The 18,670-nt window shown below is 41.3% G+C and overlaps 1 protein-coding gene across 1 annotated transcript in view; it reads right to left on the minus strand.

Moving 5' to 3' along the window:
- The window catches only part of LOC109906034 (short transient receptor potential channel 3-like), a 79,596-nt gene extending 65,582 nt beyond the window's left edge, over positions 1-14,014 (minus strand). Inside the window, exons 1-2 of the mRNA XM_020503679.2 lie at positions 13,884-14,014; positions 2,300-3,068 (exon numbers count right to left, since the gene is read on the minus strand). Of these exons, the coding sequence (XP_020359268.1) occupies positions 2,300-3,068; positions 13,884-13,885 (771 nt within the window). The 5' untranslated portion in view covers positions 13,886-14,014. The remainder of the gene's footprint in view (positions 1-2,299; positions 3,069-13,883) is intronic.
- Positions 14,015-18,670: the final 4,656 nt, after the last annotated feature.

Consider the following 18,670-nt stretch of genomic DNA (forward strand, 5'->3'; position numbering starts at 1 on the left):
CTGCGCTTGATTCACTAGAACATGTTCTGATATGATCTCTCACAGAGGGAGGCAAAATGACAATTCAGAGAACAGATGGAAGAAAACCGGTTTCAGAGCAAAAAGATAACAAGCCCTGTATGAGGCCGGATATTGAGCTATGTAACGTGTGAAAACCTAGGACTATATGTATTGTCTATTTTTAGTTTAATCATGGGTTGAATTTGAACAATAGCTGTTGATGACTTCACAAATCCCATACAAGGCCTAAATAGCATCATTGATGATATACAATATGGTTACATTTCATTTGCTCTGTTAAACCTACACTTTGGAATGACTTTGATAGCACCAGTGAATCTACTAAATTGAGATTTTTCAACAATCATCCTCACGATAGCACATTGATAACAGTTGGTGACAGATATCAAAACTGAGCAGGACCAGGCTTGGTTAAAACCCTGGATGGGATACCAAAGTGTATCTATAGGTAGATCAACTTTCCAGTAGGAGGTGGTGCCCAGCCTATAGTTTTTTTCTTACAGTGGACATTACATTGAAGATCTGACATTGTTTCAAAGGTAGAAATTCAACATATTTTATGCAAGGTTTGTCAATGTTGACAATTGGTTACCATGATGACAGTCATGTGGTTGTAATTTCCCTCTCAAAACAACAGTTTTGACTTTTTCAAATCCAATGTATTTTCCATGTAGATTCCACGTCACAATACATTGACAAATTATGTTGAAACAACATTGATTTAACCAGTTTGTGCCCAGTGGGGAGTGGCAAGGAGTGGAATGTTAGCTAAAAAGACTGGTATCCAGACTACAAACAAGCATCCTTTCCTAAAATGTTCTCATTTAAAACAAATTCAGTGTAGCTTGTTGCATCATACAAGCTCAAAATGGTTGTTAATGTTTCATATGTTTAACAGCATGGGACACCTTAGCAAATTTGGATAACAAGCTTTTGTGGAAATGTGGTTCAGTGAACTCATTTTTACAAGCAATACAAAAAAATCAAAGTCCTTAAGAGGACATGTTACTTCCCCCCCCCCTATCTCCCATTAACTGCTCTTGTAATTCAAGTCTCTTTCAGAATGTTTATCTGCAATGTCAGTGAATTGATGTAATTAAACATATTTACCAGGGAGAAGCAATTGTGCTGCATGGTCTCTTTTTTATGGCTCTTTTTATCCTGGTGGTGGCAGCAGCATAACACACATACACACACAGGTTGAAGATTCATTACATGACAACATCGGTGTTAAATGAAAACACGAGGCAGAAATGAAAGGAGCAGTTAAGCAGCATCAACACATTGCTATTGTACATGACTTTACCTGATAACAATCATCAATCTTGTAGGTACTAAGGCTGGGAGATATACAGTATTTTACTATATACCGGTATTTATGCACGGACCGGTTTGGGTTTTTACTTTACCTTCTATAACGGTATTTTAATGTTTGGTTTGTTAAATGTGATACGCTGTGTGTAACGCCCATTTTTATAGTTTACTCCGCTACTTGAGTCATCCCTCTCCGCTCTCTCTCTCTCTCTCCAAGCCGCTTTCCACAGACCTTGTCCCAACCCCTGTCACTCAAGGAGCGCATTTGTTTTGCTTGACTATGAGACACTTTCGTTCAGTCTGCATGGTCAACGACGTTGTTTCCACTTTGATCTTAATATACATCCACAAGCGTTCTATAATTACAATATTAGTTTGTGTTTCTTACATCTGTAAACAGCAAGTTTGTATTTTCTTAGCAAGTTAAGCTAAATCGTTTTAGCCACTAATGCTAATCACTAGTTCGCTGGCTAGCTAACTAGCTAATAAAAGTACTGAGTCAGAGCAAACGTAGCTAGCTAATACCATTACTGGTAGAGGCTTAAATCAGCATGTTGTTTGTGCAACAGTATCTTCTAAATCAAAGAGGAATGGGCGAAGCATGAATATGTTGGCTATATGAATAAAGATTTAATGTAGCCAAAGATTATAGGGTCCCTTAGGAAACACTGAAATTAGAATTTTGGCCATATCGCCCAGCCCTAGTAGGTACTATGCCAAGAAACTGATCAAACATGGTTATGCCATCAAAATAAATGCAGAAAAAAACAACAGACATTGAACATTAAGCTTCTGAGTAGAAGGTTTGCAAAATTCTGTACATTTCCCCAAATTCCTAGGTTTTTCTGAAAAACCAAACAATGTTGAGAACGTTCTTAGAAATAGATTATTATTTTTTAACTGCATTTAGGAACGTTACCAGAATTTTGCAATCCTGAGTGCGAGTAGCTCAAAAGTGTCCTACCTTGAACTCCTTCTCGATGTTGGCCAACTTGGTCAGTTCATTGCTGAGCTCCAGCGCGGTGAGCACCGGGTCCTCGCTAGACAGCGAAAGGTACGCCGGGCTAGCCAGGCCCCGGTAGGCATTGATGCGCAAACGTGAGTGGCTGAAAGCGTCTTTGCCCTGTTTCTCGGTGCATTCTGGGCACTTGCAAAAGTAGTCATGTGGCCGCTCAATGCGAGCACCCTTCAACAGCAGCATGTGTACCACCTCGTACTTCTGGCAGTGTGCAGCCAGAATGATGGGGGTGATGTCGGGCGAGAAGCGTGTGCCATCCTCGTCATACGAGTAGAAGTCATCGTCCTGCAGCTCACACGGACTCCGCGTCAGCCGCTCGCTGGCTTGGAAGGATGGATGGGCCAAGATGGCTTCCACGATCCTAACATACCCTTTTGAGATAGCCAGGAGTAAGGCGTCACCGATGCGTGCCAGGTTGTCCCTCCGCAAGAGCAGTTCCATCACCTCCAGATGCTCGTTGCCCACCGCAAGCTGCAATGCATTCTGGCCCATGTAGTCCACACAGTTGACATTGAGCGTGGTGGACTCCTCCAGCATCTTGCGGACCACAGGGATGTTGCCATACTCGGCGGCGTCCAGAAAGCGCTCCTCCTCGGCGGTCATGCTGGTGGTGTGGTCGTTGAACATGAAGGCCGGCCCACGCATCGCTGGTCGACGACCCTTCTCCCGCGCCCCTGTCATCCGCCGGTGGGCGGGGAGCTCAAGTTCCGCCGCCCTTTTCCTTGCAGAGACGGAGAAAACAACATCATGGTTACTTCCTCTGTGAAGAGCCTTGACTTTTGCAAACATACTTACCACCAAGTTTACTACCGAAAAAATAAGAAAATTGCCCCTCTACAAGTTAAAAAAAGCTGCTTTGTACTTCAACTATAAATAGATGACTTCAGTTGTAGCCCTATTTTACAAAGTCTACTAAACGACCTTTCATCATTCAAAGAGACCAGTAATATAAGCTCGGAGCTAATGTTACGTTCTGGCATAAGGGCTCATCTAGGGTATCATCTTTGCTGTCTGCACAGTCTCTGTTGTTCCTTGACCCACAGCCACGTAATTCCACCACCCCTACTTTCACAACAGAATGGAGAGTGGCAGCCGGACAGCAGTGTATTCATTAGAACCCAGCCACCCCAGCCGTCTCAGTGAGAGGTGAGCCAGTGACAGAGCGCCACACATACTGAGTGAGAAAGCCTCCTGGCGTTAATAGCATTTTAATGAAACACAACAGATGCATGAGTAATACAACTACAGTTTGCACTGACATATCATGGGTTTCTCAGCCAGGTTTGAATCTGAGCAATTGCTCTTTCCAGGGATGAGAGTCATAGGCATAAGGCACATTCGATTACTTGTTTTTGATTTTGGCTTAATAATATGCAAGGGTATTTGGTAAGTATTTGTACAAATAAAATAAAACGTTATTTGTCACATACACGTGTTTCGCAGATGTTACTGCGGGTGTACAGAAATGCTTGTGTTTCTAGCTCCAACAGTGCAGTAATATCTAACAAGGTTTTGTAGGTTTTGTATTGAACTCAATTTAATATCAAACAATTTTACAACACACAACTCTAAAGTAAAGGAAAGGAATTAAGAATATATAAATCTTTGGAAGAGCAATGTCAGAGGCATAGACTAAGATAGAATAGAATACACTTAGGTTGGATATTAAAACTCGTTTTTCAACTACTCCACACATTTCTTGTTAACACACTATAGTTTGGGCAAGTCGGTTAGGACATCTACTTTGTGCATGACAAGTGACAAGTGATTTTCCAACAATTGTTCACAGAAAGATTATTTCACTTATCTGTATCACAATTCCAGTGGGTCAATTCCAGAAAATGATGTCATGGCTTTAGCAGCTTCTGACAGGCTAATTGACATAATTTGAGTCAATTGGAGTTGCGGTGAAACTGCTCAGGAAGGAGACACATTCTGTCTCCTAGAGATGAACGTACTTTGGTGCGAAAAGTGCATATCAATCCCAGAACAACAGCAAAGGACCCTGTGAAGATGTTGGGGGAAACAGGTACAAAAGTATCTATATCCACAGTAAAACGAGTCCTATATTGACATAACCTGAAAGGCCGCTCAGCAAGGAAGAAGCCACTGCTCCAAAATCGCCATAAAAAGGCCAGACAACGGTTTCCAACTGCACATGGGGACAAAGATAGTACTTTTTGGAGTATTGTTCTCTGGTCCGATGAAACAAAAATATAACTATTTGGCCATAATGACCATCATTATGTTTGGAGGAAAAATGGGGAGGCTTGCAACCCGAAGAACACCATCCCAACTGTAAAGCACGAGGGTGGTAGCATCATATTGTGGGGGTGCTTTGCTGCAGGAGGGACTGGTGCACTTCACAAAATAGATGGCATCATGACGAAGGACAATTATGTGAATATATTGAAGCATGACATCTCAAGACATCAGTCAAGAAGTTAAAGCTTGGTCGCAAATGGGTCTTCCAAATGGACAATGACCCCAAGCATACTTCCAAATTTGTGGCAAAATGGCTTTAGGACAACAAAGTCAAGGTATTGGAGTGGCCATCACAAAGCCCTGACCACAATCCCATAGAACATTTGTGGGCAGAACTGAAAAAGCATGTGTGAGCAAGGATGCCTACAAACCTGACTCAGTTACACCAGCTCTGTCAGGAGGAATGGGCCAAAATTCACCCAACTTATTGTGGGAAGCTTGTGGAAGGCTACCCGAAACGTTTGACCAAAGTTAAACAATTTTAAGGCAATGCTACCAAATACTAATTGAGTGTATGTAATCTTCTGACCCACTGGGAATGTGAGGAAGGAAATAAAAACTGAAATAAATCTCTCTCTACTATTATTCTGACATTTGACAGTCCTAAAATAAAGTGGTGATCCTAACTGACCTAAAACAGAGGATTAAATGTCAGGAATTGTGAAAAACTGAGTTTAATTGTTTTGGCTATGAAATATCTCTCTGTCACTCTCTTGCTTCTCCATTTTTTTAATTAATTTCTTCAAAACGGTTCAACTATTGTCTTTCTCTCTCTTTGAGTCAACTACTCACCACATTGTATACACTTCAGTGCTAGCTAACTGAGGCTTATGCTTTCAGTAGTGATTAATTATCTGATCCTTTGATTGTGAGGACATGTCAGTTCATGCTGCAAGAGCTCTGATAGGTTGGAGGACGTCCTCCGGAAGTTGTAATAATTACTGTTTAGTCTATGGAAGGGGGTGAGAACCATGACCCTCCTAAAAATCAAATCAAATCAAATTTTATTGATCACATACACATACTTAGCAGATGTTATTGCGGGTGTAGCGAAATGCTTGTGTTCCTAGCTCCAACAGTGCAGTAGTATCTAACAAGGTTTTGTAGGCTTTGTATTGAACTCAATGTACCCAGAAGAGGACAGAAGCTAGCTGTGCTCCGGCTACACCATGGTGCTACGTAACAGAGTGCTGTGGAGGCTACTGTAGACCTTGATTTAAAACAGTGTGTTTTAATACATTTGGTGACGTGAATATATTTATAGTTTTATCTAAAAATGATATTTTTTAGTTTTACAAATGACATTTTTATGAAATTCACTGGGGAGGATGGTCCTTCCCTTCCTCCTCTGGGGAGCCTGCACCATTCTAAATGCATCCATTTGAGGCAAATGCTGTGGCAGAAAAAATTGGACTCCCATTTCTGAACAGGGGGAGGGTGTAAGTCAAAAAGTATTATTGCGAATAGAGTCCATACTTCTGATGCAAAATATCAACATTACAGAATGCATGCAAACGGAGAGGGAAAATACATGTTGCATAACAACATGACAACAAACAAACCAAGAAAAGGCTAATACACTGGTGTTAACTAGGCAAGTCAGTTAAGAACTAATTCTTATTTATAATGACGGCTTAGGAAAAGGGAAAAGGCCTACTGAGGGGGACGGGGGCTGGGATTAAAAATGAAAAAGTAGGACAAAACACACATCATGACTCCTGTGGCGGGCTGGGCGCATGCACGTTGACTTCGGTCGCCAGTTGTATGGCTGGATTCCGGATTAAGCGAGCAGTATATCAAGAAGCAGTGCGGCTTGGCAGGTCCGTGTTTCGAGGATGCATGGTTCTCGACCTTCGCCTCTCCCGAGTCCGTACGTGAGTTGCAGCGATGGAACAAGACTGTAACTGCCAATTGGAAATCACGAAATTGGGGATAAAAAGGGGTAAAAAGTAGGAAAAAAGTATACTGGGGGAGAAGGACACATCTGACCTAACGAAGGGCCGAGATACTCTTGACCTACCGAGGGAGCAAGATAGACTGGACCTACTGGGAAAGCAGGGAACTCTAGACTTACTTGAGGAAACACTTGGCCTACAAAGAAGACAGGAAATGTAAAACCCACAAGGGATGAATGCACAATCTTCTTCTTTAAGGTTTTATTGACATACTACATCCAAATAGGTGTATTGTGCCACCTACTGGGTGGGGTAAAAACTGAGATCCTTTAACAAAAAATAAATAAACAATAAAAATAGGACACACTAATGTAATTTTTCAAAAAACTAAACAAAAGTTAATGTACTCCTTCACTTAGTAAAAAGTACTCAAGATTCCTACACAGGCTCTGAGGCCTGAGAGGGGAAGCATCTTCAGACAGTATACCCTGCGTTGTTTCAGCCGTGAAATCCTGGAGATCCAAGAATCTTTTAGCCGCTTTGACAATGTCCAGTTTCTTACATTTTTGTTAGTTTGTCCTGTAAAATTAGTCACCTGCGCAGTAAATCAACCTTCATGGTTAGTGTTTCAGGATCTCTCAACCGACTGACATCCACAGACTGTTGGGCATCCACTGTCATAACTTCACCATCTCTAGTCGCTGCTTCGACAATTTTCACTGGCCCTGAATAGTAAACAGTAATCAGTAAACACACTGATAACTTAGTCGGCAGCCAAACTTCGGCATCAGGTAAAGTCAAAGGTACAGGCCTTTTTTACAGTCACAGCCGGTGGGGACACTGACTGGCCTGATACACTGCCTAAGAAAATGCCTGGACCTGACAAAGCCATTTAGTCACAGGTTCGGCCCCAACTAATTATACAATACAAAGGCCGCAATCGCTATTGTAAGTAGCCTTGTCAGAGCCTGAACGGCCCATAGTGCAGGAGCCTGTCTAATGTTTCTGTAGAGTAAGGCTGCTTAACGTACAAGTACACCTACTAGACAGTATGTTAGTCTATTGTGGGGCCTTATTATTGTACTAATTACTATTGTAGACCTACACTATTTCCATGACACTCCAGAGGATTTTAGTACACGTAAGCTGCAATGGGACTTTGAGTGACATTAGGTCAGGACTACATTTTGATCAGGACTACATTTTGAACAGGTCTGTTAATTACATTCATTAATAAAATCACTGGTCCTGTAGCTTGTCTGATATACCTTAAGTCCTAAAGAAAGCATATGCCAGGTCAGAATTTGTCCAATTTTGTCAGGAAAGGGAAATATTACCACTGCGCTGGAACAAACTGCCAAAGATTTTTGTTTTGACAATACAGTTGCTTTGCACCATAATTAGAATCCCAATCCAATGTGTAAAAATGTGTAAAAACACATACAGTAGTAGGATTGAGCCATCAAGTAGTAGTGTTGCGAGGTTAAATAAAATTACTACTAAGTGCCTATTAAGTGCCCAAAAAAGTCACAGGGTTAACCGTAGCATAAGTCCCCTTGTTGTGTGCAACAAGGGAGGGGCAATTCAATGCAAGCTTCACTTGAACAAAGAAAATGATAAAAATGTCTAGCCTGTCTATCTATGGGTAACAGGGTTATCGTGTTGTGCTCAACCTGCTCAGTTTTCCACCACAAAACACCGGAAAATGGCCAAAAAAGGTAGAACCAGCTCACCTACTTTTACACTATGATTTGACTATTAGATGTTAACTGTTTCATTTGAAAAAATTATTTTAAAAGCAATAGTTTCACCAGAAGTTGGTGCAGGCAGCGCAACGAATCGCCTGAGACACGCTGCCTGCCCTCCCAGACATCTACAGCACCCGGTGTCAAAGGAAGGCCAAGAAGGACCTCAGCCACAGACTGTTCAATTCGCTACCGTCTGACAGACGTAGACAGTACAGGTGCATCAGAGCCAAGACTAAAAAACAGATTCTATTACCAGGCCATCAGACTGTTGGAACAGTCACCACTAACCGTCTACCAGGTGATGCACACTCACACAAACACACAAGCCATCACACACACCTCATATTCACGAACACACGCACGCACGTACACACACACACCCAGCACTGCTATATGCTAGAGACATTGAACTTCCTGTTTCACACCGTGAATTTAAATACTATAATCCCGACGTAGCTCATCATAATATTTCTATTACTGTACATTGTATTTTAGTTACACTGTTTATACACACTGCATATGTATTTATACACTGGATTCGTGATATTGCTTAATCTAATATACAGTATCTACTGCTGTACATTCTTAGCTGATATTGTGCAAATTCTCCCAGTGTACATATGTATAGATTGCATTTGATTACTGATACAGTGCTATATGGGTGGTTAATCAGATTTGTCCAGCCATTCTTCATTTCATGTCTTTTTTTATTTTCTTACATTTAATTGTTTGACATTTTACTGCAATGTTAGGAGCTAGTAACATAAGCATTTCGTTGCACCCGCTACAACACCTGATAAACTGTGCACTCGGCCAATAAACTTTGATTTGATATTAAAACAAGAGTTCAGTTCACATAACAGGGTTGACCTTAAAATGAGGGATAGGTTGTCTTTTTATATATATATATATTATTTTTTTTACCTTGAATCACTAATCTTCAGAAATGACTTTGTCAAAGCAACAACATACCTATGGCTTTACAATGATTTTGAAAACTTGGATAAATGTTGGGATTAAGTGGGTTAAAATATTCCCAGAATTCACAGTGGATGTCACACTGAGAGGCATGTCAAAATGCTGATTTTTTGGGGGCACTTTAGCAAGTCTTTATTCAACCAGTTTCTATTCTGATTCAATCAATTTTCCATATGGTCCATAATAAAGAGGACTTCATTGAATAGATCAAGCTTTTTTAAATTCTATATTTGTGCACAATATCCACTTAAAATATCAAAGAGATGCCATAGGCACTCGTTTCGTGGAATGACCCAGTTCACGTTCTTCATGTTTTGTTTTTGTCTAGGATTTTTTTTTTTTTTTTACATAAAGACAACAGGAGTTCTTGGAAGGTCACAGATGATCTTCTCAGAGGACAAATGTCACTGCCTGGAGAAATTCATGACCTTTAATTCCTGGGTGGTCGAGGTCCAACAATACCCACTGACAGAGTACAAGAAAGTATCTTCTGCTGAAAATACTGTCCGAATTCTGTGCCTCTCTCACTATTCTACACACGCAAGTGGCTATTGTGTTGCCATACTGAGAGATCACAAAAAAAATTATTAATGGACTGAAGAAATACAGTGTATAAATTCTACTCATTCTAAATCTATTGGGTCTCCATAGCCTGAGTGCCAGTCTGGTTGTGATATCATGCCAATTCCTTGTCACTGATTGTCATGCCAAACAATGAGCTTGACAATGAGCAATGGAGTTGGTAAGACCACAAATGAATCAGAGACCAGACTAGGGTCTCTACACCTAAGACGCAAATCACATGAAAGCAAGGCATGGTAGGTCTACTGTTTGACAGGTTCATTTTAAAGTATTTCTACTGACTTTTCAAACGTCATTTTTAATATACAGCCGTAAAATCAGCATAGCCTGACAATGTAAGGTGGCACCAGCTCGCTAATCATCAAAAACACCCAAAACACATAGAGTTTACGTCCATAGTTAGAAGGACGTTAAACACTACATGACTTACCAAAGGACTGTGCTAGATGTAAAGTGGCTTCAGAAAGTATTCACACCCCATCATTATTTACACATTTTGTTGTGTTACAGCTTGAATTTATATTAAATCAATTACATTTAGATTTTGTTTCACTGGCCTACACAATACCCCATCATGTCAAATTGGAATTATGTTTTTAGAATTTTTTACAAATTAATAAAAAATGAAAAGCAGATATGTCTCGAGTCAATAAGTATTCAACCCCTTTGTTATGGCAAGCCTAAATAAGTTCAGGAGTAAAAATGTGATTAACAAGTTACATAATAAGTTGCATGGACTCACTCTGTGTGCAATAGTGTTTATCAAGATTTTTGAATGACTACCTCATATCTATACCCCACATATACAATTATATGTAAGGTCCCTCAGTGGAGCAGTGGATTTCAAATATAGATTCAACTACAAAGACCAGAGAGGTTTTCCAATACCTCGCAAAGCAAGTCACCTATTAGTAGATGGGTAAAAAAAGCAGATATTGAATATCCCTTTGTGCATGGTGAAGTTATTAATTACACATTGGATGGTGTATAAATACACCCAGTCACTACAAAGATACAGGCGCCCTTCCTAACTCAGTTGCCAGAGAGGAAGGAAACCACTCAGGGATTTCACCATGATGTCAATGCTGACTTTAAAACCATTAGAGTTTAATGGCTGTAATAGGCGATAACTGAGGATGGATCAACAACATTGTAGTTACTCCACAATACTAACCTAAATTACAGAGTGAAAAGTGAAAAGAAAAAAGCCTGTACAGAATAAAAATATTACAAAACATGCATCCTGTTTGTAATAAGACACTAAAGTAAAACTGAATTTTTTGGGGCAAAGAAATGAACTTCATGTATTAAGGACATAAGGGCAAAGTGTTATGTTTGGGGCAAATCCAACACAACACATGTTATGGGTATGCTTGTCATCAGCAGGACTAGGGAGTTTTTTAGGATAATAAGAAACGGAATAGGGCTAAGCACAGGCAAAATCCTGTTAGGATCACCACTTTATTTTAAGAATGTCAAATGTCAGAATACTAGTAGAGAGAATGATTTAATACAGCTTTTATTTCTTTCATCACATTCCCAGTGGGTCAGAAGTTAACAAACACTAAATTAGTTGGTAGCATTGTCTTTAAATTGTTTAACTTGGGTCAAATGTTCCGTGTAGCCTTCCACAAGCTTCCCACAATAAGTTGGGTGAATTTTGGCCCATTCATCCTGACAGAGCTGGTGTAACTGAGTCAGGTTTGTCGGCCTCCTTGCTCGCACACGCTTTTTCAGTTCTGCCCACAAATACCACTCCAATACCTTGACTTCGTTGTCCTTAAGCCATTTTGCCACAACTTTGGAAGTATGCTTGGGGTCATTGTCCATTTGGAAGACCAAGCTTCAACTTCCTGACTAATATCTTGAGATGTTGCTTCAATATATCCACATAATTGTCCTTTGTCATGATGCCATCTATTTTGTGAAGTGCACCAGTCCCTCCTGCAGCAAAGCACCCCCACAACATGTTGCTACCACCCCCATGCTTCACGGTTGGAAGCTTGCAAGCCTCCCCCTTTTCCCTCCAAACATAACAACGGTCATTATGTCCAAAAAGTTATATCTTTGTTTCATCGGACCAGAGGACATTTCTCCAAAAAGTACCATCTTTGCCCCCATGAGCAGTTGCAAACCGTGTTCTTGCTTTTTTTATGGCGGTTTTGGAGCAGTGGCTTCTGTCTTACTGAGCGGCCTTTCAGGTAATGTCGATATAGGACTCGTTTTAATCTCCATAGATCAATATTGTCAGTAGAACGGCTTTACTGAAGAGCTCAGAAACTTTCTATGTGGCACCGTCATAGGATGCCACCTTTACAACAAGTCAGTTTGTCAAATTTCTGCCCTGCTAGAGCTGCCCCGGTCAATTGTAAGTGCTGTTATTGTGAAGTTGAAACATCTAGGAGCAACAACAGCTCAGCCGCGAAGTGGTAAGCCACACAAGCTCACAGAATGGGACAACTGAAGCTCGTAGAGCGTAAAAATGATCTGTCCTCGGTTGCAACACTTACTACCGAGTTCCAAACTGTGTAAAGCTTTCCACCATTGGACTCTGGAGCAGTGGAAATACGTTCTCTGGAGTGATGAATCACGCTTCACCATCTGGCAGTCCGACGGACGAATCAGGGTTTGGCGGTTGCCAGGAGAACGCTACCTGCCCAAATGCATAGTGCCAACTGAAAGGTTTAGTTGAGGAGTAATAATGGTCTGGGGCTGTTTTTCATGGTTCGGGCTAGGCCCCTTTACTTCCAGTGAAGGGAAATCTTAACGCTACAGCATACAATGACATTCTACACGATTCTGTGCTTTCAACTTTGTGGCAAGAGTTCGGAGAAGGCCCTTTCCTGTTGCAGCATGACAATGCTCCCATGCACAAAGCGAGGTCCATACAGAAACGGTTTGTCCAGATCGGTGTGGAAGAACTTGACTGGCCTACACAGAGCCCTGACCTCAACCCCATTGAACACCTTTGGGATGAATTTGAACGCCGACTGCGTGCCAGACCTAATCGTCCAACATCAGTGCCTGATCTCACTAATGCTCTTGTGGCTGAATGGAAGCAAATCCCCACAGCAATGTTCCAACATCTAGTGGAAAGCTTTCCCAGGGGGGGGACCAACTCCATTTAATGGCCATGATATTGTAATGAGATATTTGACGAGCAGGTGTCCACATACATTTGGTCATGTAGTGTATGTAGGCTACATGTCGGCTTACATGCTGACAACACCGCTTGCGTCGCAAAATAAATGTACACAAAAAATGTTATTCAATCATTGTACCCAAGATGAAGAAGCCTGATTGAGGAGAGATTACTAGAAACAAACTCTGTTTCCCCTTTTATCTGTGGATTAATTGTAGGAGTAGAGGACCTTGTGCATTTCAGGTAAGATGACAACCCAATGTTTATATCCCAGGGCAAATTTGCAAGCAACAGCAAGCTAGTTAGCTAAATTGCCATACATGTTTAATGCTTTTCGAACTGTCCCCAAATTAATATAGTTGGCTCAGAGTTCGTTTTGATTTTTCAACCTGTGTGTCCTGATCGCGTCTGGTGTGGGTGGACAAAACGAACATGCGATGGCGCACGCGGACGCGGTCTAGTCAGCATGTCATGCATTATCAACCAAACTGACGCTCTCTTGTCTGCACAATGTCATGTGTGACAAGCGAACGAAGTGGCGCAAGTATTGTCACAAACGCTGCCAATGTCCAAAAAATGCAGCTAAATTACGACAATAGGATATAATTCTACATTTGGGTTTGGCCCAAAACAACACCATTGCACTATTAGCTACCAGGTTAAAAGCTTCGTATTGGAGGACTTTATATGACATGTCAGTGCAACAAATGTGAATAGTCTTGATCTTCGAAGAGCGCATGACAAGTTATGATTTTTCATTGGACCAAAGGCAGAAAAGTATATTTAAAGTAGCCCGTGTCATAAAATAATAATTCATGAAATTTCTACAGTTTTAAGTAAACATGTTAATCCACAGTTCCCGTGCCCACGTTATCAAGCCTAAAATGAGTTCTCCATAGACAGTAGGCTAGTTTACTCACATATTATAAGCACAATATCCTGACGAGTTCCGGACTTGTTGAACGGGTATTAGGTCATGTTCATTCACGCCGTCGTTTTCCTCTATCCAGCACTGTTCGTCCTCCTCTTCGAAGAACGATACTCTCTTGTGATACTTTCTGGCCTTCGTTAAGATATGGGCTGTAGTGACTCTCTCTCTCTCCCTGTCTCTCTCTACTGTCTCATTTTTATGTGTGACAAAGTTCCGAAGTCAGCACGTCAGTTTGGGCTTCAGACTGAAGCCGGCGTGTGCTTGAGTTCTCAGCCAGGCTACGGTCTATTTCCCCAGGTCGTCGTACAACTCCGGGCTAGTTTGCAAAAGTGGATTGAATGGGAGGTGGTAGTGGTCCAGCCCATTTCTGCCAAATGAACGCTCATCATTCACTGTCTTCATCTTTACCACTGCCACCACCACGGCTAGGCTACTAAAAGCATACAAATAACAGGTGAAGTGTTTGCCTTGGTACTGAAAGATGTTTGCTTGCTTTCCATTATTGCTAGAGAGAGCTGTTGGTTTGATGTGGCGCTCAGCCATCTGAATACCTAGTGCAGCACTCTTACAGCAATCTAATTTGTTTCTCAGTTTCTAGAGTGGTTCTAATTTCTTCTGAAAGTATGTATGCATGGTGACACCATATCCCCAAAGGAACTGTTACATGATTCAAACAGGCATACTGTACATTCAATATGCAGACAGTAAACGGTAGATATAAAACGCTAAATTACTGGCCACCTCTGTGGGGGATGTGTGAAATGTTTGACTCCAAAGGTCCAATATAAAAAACGCTATAGTAGACCATAAAACTCATTAAAAAAATGATATATCAAAATATATTTAAAGTATAAATCGTTGGTGGACGATTAGGACCCCTTTAGGAATATAAAAAAAAATATGACAAAATGATTTTATAAAATTGTGATTTTGGCCTTTACTACTAAAGCTCATAGAAACACATTGAATAACACATTCAAGGACAGTCAAAAAAATAATCAGAAGAAATAAGGTTTTGAAGTGTCTGTCCTAAATCTAGGAGATATTTTTAACACATAATTATTTAACCCCATTTTTTGGGGTAGGCACAAAACTACCTTCACACTTCCATTTGTCTTTTAAAACTGGTGCCGGTTACCTTCAGACGGGTCCCATGACACTTGTGGTCCCTGAGCAAAACGGATGGATTTTGCAGAGATTTTTTTTGCACTGGTGCGTCAATTGACTCTAGGGGGTTAAATGCGGCTGAGATGCAATAAAAATATATTGCATAGAGCGGTGCACAATTGTCCCAGCGTCATCCGGGTTAGGGGAGGGTTTGGCCCGGGGGCTTTACTTAGCTCTTCGCGCTCTAGCTACTTGTGGCGGCCGGGTGCCTGCAAGCTAATTTCGGTCGTCAGTTAAATGGTGTTTCCTCCAAGATATTGGTGCAGCTCTCCTCCGGGTTAATCGAGTGGGTGATTAAGAAGTGCGGCTTGTCGGGTCATGTTTCGGAGGATGCATGACACAACCTTCGCCTCTGCCGAGCCGGTTGGGGAGTTGCAGCAACGAAACAAGATCGCAATTGGATATCACAAAATTGGGGAGAAAAAGGGGATACATTTTTTGTTGTTATAATATTGTCAATATTGCAATTTTGCAGTGGTGGAAAAAGTAACAAATTGTCATTCTTGAGTAAAAGTAAAGATACCTTAATAGAAAATGACTCAGGTAAAAGTTAGCAAAATACTATTTGAGAAAAAGTCCAAATACAAAGTATTTTTACTTAAGTACTTTATGTCACTGCAATTTTGATGTGAATCCGATTAATTATGTTGAAAACCCATGGCAAGACATACAGCTGTCATTTCAGCACCAAAGACAGATCAATTCAAAACAGCAGAGCGCTGTTCATCTCAGACCCATGAACAGCTCCACTAAGTACGAAATTGGCCATTCATCAACATAGACAGCAAGGTGTACTATAGTACCTTGTTGGCTACTATTACAGTGCCATGGACAATGCCACTAAGTACCATGTTGGCACCATAGATAGCTCGGTGTACTATAGCTCAATTGTGTCTCCCATTGACCCACACCTGGTCATTTCAGATCCCTGGACCGCTCCTCTCACCGCAGTAGCCTGCTCACCTAGGACAGCACCGCAGCATTTCTTACTCAGCACACCTGTGCAGCTGATCAGCATTTGTCTGCCCATCCAGACTATATGGTACAAAGTGAGCTAAGCTATTTCGTTTACTCCAATTCAACACCAAGGGGTTGGAGGATATACTCACTTGCATGCTGCAAGTGTCTGTCTTGGGAAACATTAACTTTCTCAGACAACCAACATATCATCCTATGCAGCGATTTGCAGCACAGTGCAGATGGCACCACTGCTAAAATATGTAAGGGATTCAAATCAATATGCTGGGTTTGAATTATTGTGCAACTGCATGACTCATTAATAAGCCAATGCCAGGTAATCAGATCATATTTTGAGGGTGGACAGCAGTCATAGGCAGTCATGAGTCACTCGAAGGCTGCTTAGAAGAAGTAGGATGTGACAATAGAGAGCTTCCACTCTCAGATCTCACAACCTCTATGCTGTGTCTTCTGATGAGGACAAAGAACACAACAGGCACCGGAGGAGTCCAGGGGGTCCAGAGCAGGAAGAGGAAGATCGACATCCTGTCATCCCTGGCAGAAAGGATATAATTGATGGTGTTCCTAGCACCTCGAACATCAACGCAAGCAGAGAAATCACTGTGGGCACACATTTGGGCCAGTGCCAAGTTGGTGTTCTCACTCAAATCGTTCAACATATGCTGCTAACTGGATTGAAGTTCATGGACAATATGAGTGGACATATCAGAAGGTGCATTGGGTACTGGAAGAATGGAGACTAGGTTCCGACATATTACTAGTTTGTTGTACGGCATTACTGAGCTCACTGCAGTTTATGGAAAGTATTTGCTTTTCCTACCCTCAGCTGTGGGGCGGCCGGTATAAAATGCACCAGCAATAATTATATATCAATCATATGAGCTATAGTAGCCTAAATAAAAAAAAATCACTTCTCACATGTACTGTACAGACATGTATGCTCCATAGGTCCCCAATGAGTGTGATAACTCCAGGCTTGACCATGTGAAGGCTAGAACACTGATGTTGCCATCCAACCAGCTACCAGGCTGTCCTTTGGGTTTTAATTTTTCCATTAACATGATTAGCACATATCCCTCTGTGCTCCCTCTAAAAATAAGGGGAGTTAGCCAATAAACAGAGAGACCGCCTGCAGCATAACCAGACCTCTATTGATGTACTGATGCAATGGTTCACTCGAAGGATTGACTGGTTACAGCTCTTCTATTGCTGTGTGTGGCCCACTTGACACAAGAGGCTCTGCGTGGCTGTGTCTTGAAGTGTGGAATATGTCTCAGTCAGACAGAACCGTCTGTTTTTTGGGGGCTCCACAACATGGTGAGAGTCCTCTTGTCTTAAAGCATCTGACAGATCGTGTTACAACATTTTTGAGTTGGTGGATTTTTGATGCCCTCTAAAGAAGTTATAATTGAGAACAGGAGGTGAACTGTAGTGTTTGGACAGTATTTTGGCTGGTGTTTTGTATTAGAGAGAGGTTTGATCAGTCTGTTGGGCACCAGGCTTGTTCCAGCATTATGGTGTGTCTTGGAAGTCTTAGATCGCAGTGAATGGTGCGAAGCAGGAGCCAAATTTGCAGCAGGAATTTTACAGGTAGCGAGTGATATCGGAATGAGCTTGAATGGGACTGCCAATTCCTAAATCAAGTGTAAACTCCCTCCATTCAGATGAGTTAACGCAGCACCTATTTAGCCATTGCCTGGCATTGCTTGATTAATTTACAACTGCCAGTGTGACCCACCGGGTTTCAAACCCACGACTCCTTTTTACTACAAGACTGTGTTAGCCCACTGAGCTAAAGCCTATACATTAGCTTGGCAAGCTAAATCAAGTCATCAGGTCTCAAGCAAGGTTAATCATCAAACAAAGGTGGTTCACAAAAAAAATAAGAAAAACAAGAAGAAGAATATTATTTCCATTATCTTCCAGAGAAGGCAAAATGTTCCTTTTGCTCACAAACACCTCCGTTACACTGACAGGCGATGCGATGCGATTGATTGATACATCTTCATAATTTCCAAACCATTTTCCACACTTTGATGCAGGCAGATTCATGCAAACGCGTGCTTGCAGCTGACAGCTTCTAACAGGTTAGGACAGCTCTTATTAATAAGGTCTTCCAAATGGTTTATTGAAAGGACTAAAGGGCTTAATAAGTTTTAGGCATATCTTTTATTCTTACCCCTAAATGCCTTATTATAAATGTTCTTTTATGGACCCTTAAAATTAAGTGAACCCTTCCTAGTGGTGAATGAATAGATACATATATTAGACAAAGGAATTCATTGAATGAATTCCTTATAGATGACCATTGGATTATATAATACCTTATAACTACATATTTAAAATGAGTGCATTTTAAGTTTCCCCCCCCCTGCCCACTCATCTAAAATAAGAAAACTGAGAGAGACTGACAGTTCCTTAATGTTTTGACTGTGTAATACATCCAAAGTCTACATTAAGGAACTGAATTCAACATACAACGTTCTTTGTTAATGAAATAACTAGTTTATGTGGATGCAAATAGGTTTCCTGTGTTGTGGTTCGTTGGACAGTGCTGCACGTGAATGCGTATCTTTTTGCCAAGAAGTGGTGCCTTTCAGCGAATGAAATAAGGAGGGCTTTCCAACCTTC

This window comes from Oncorhynchus kisutch, linkage group LG15 (genome assembly GCF_002021735.2).
Source record: "Oncorhynchus kisutch isolate 150728-3 linkage group LG15, Okis_V2, whole genome shotgun sequence".
Classification (NCBI taxonomy): Eukaryota; Metazoa; Chordata; class Actinopteri; order Salmoniformes; family Salmonidae; genus Oncorhynchus; species Oncorhynchus kisutch.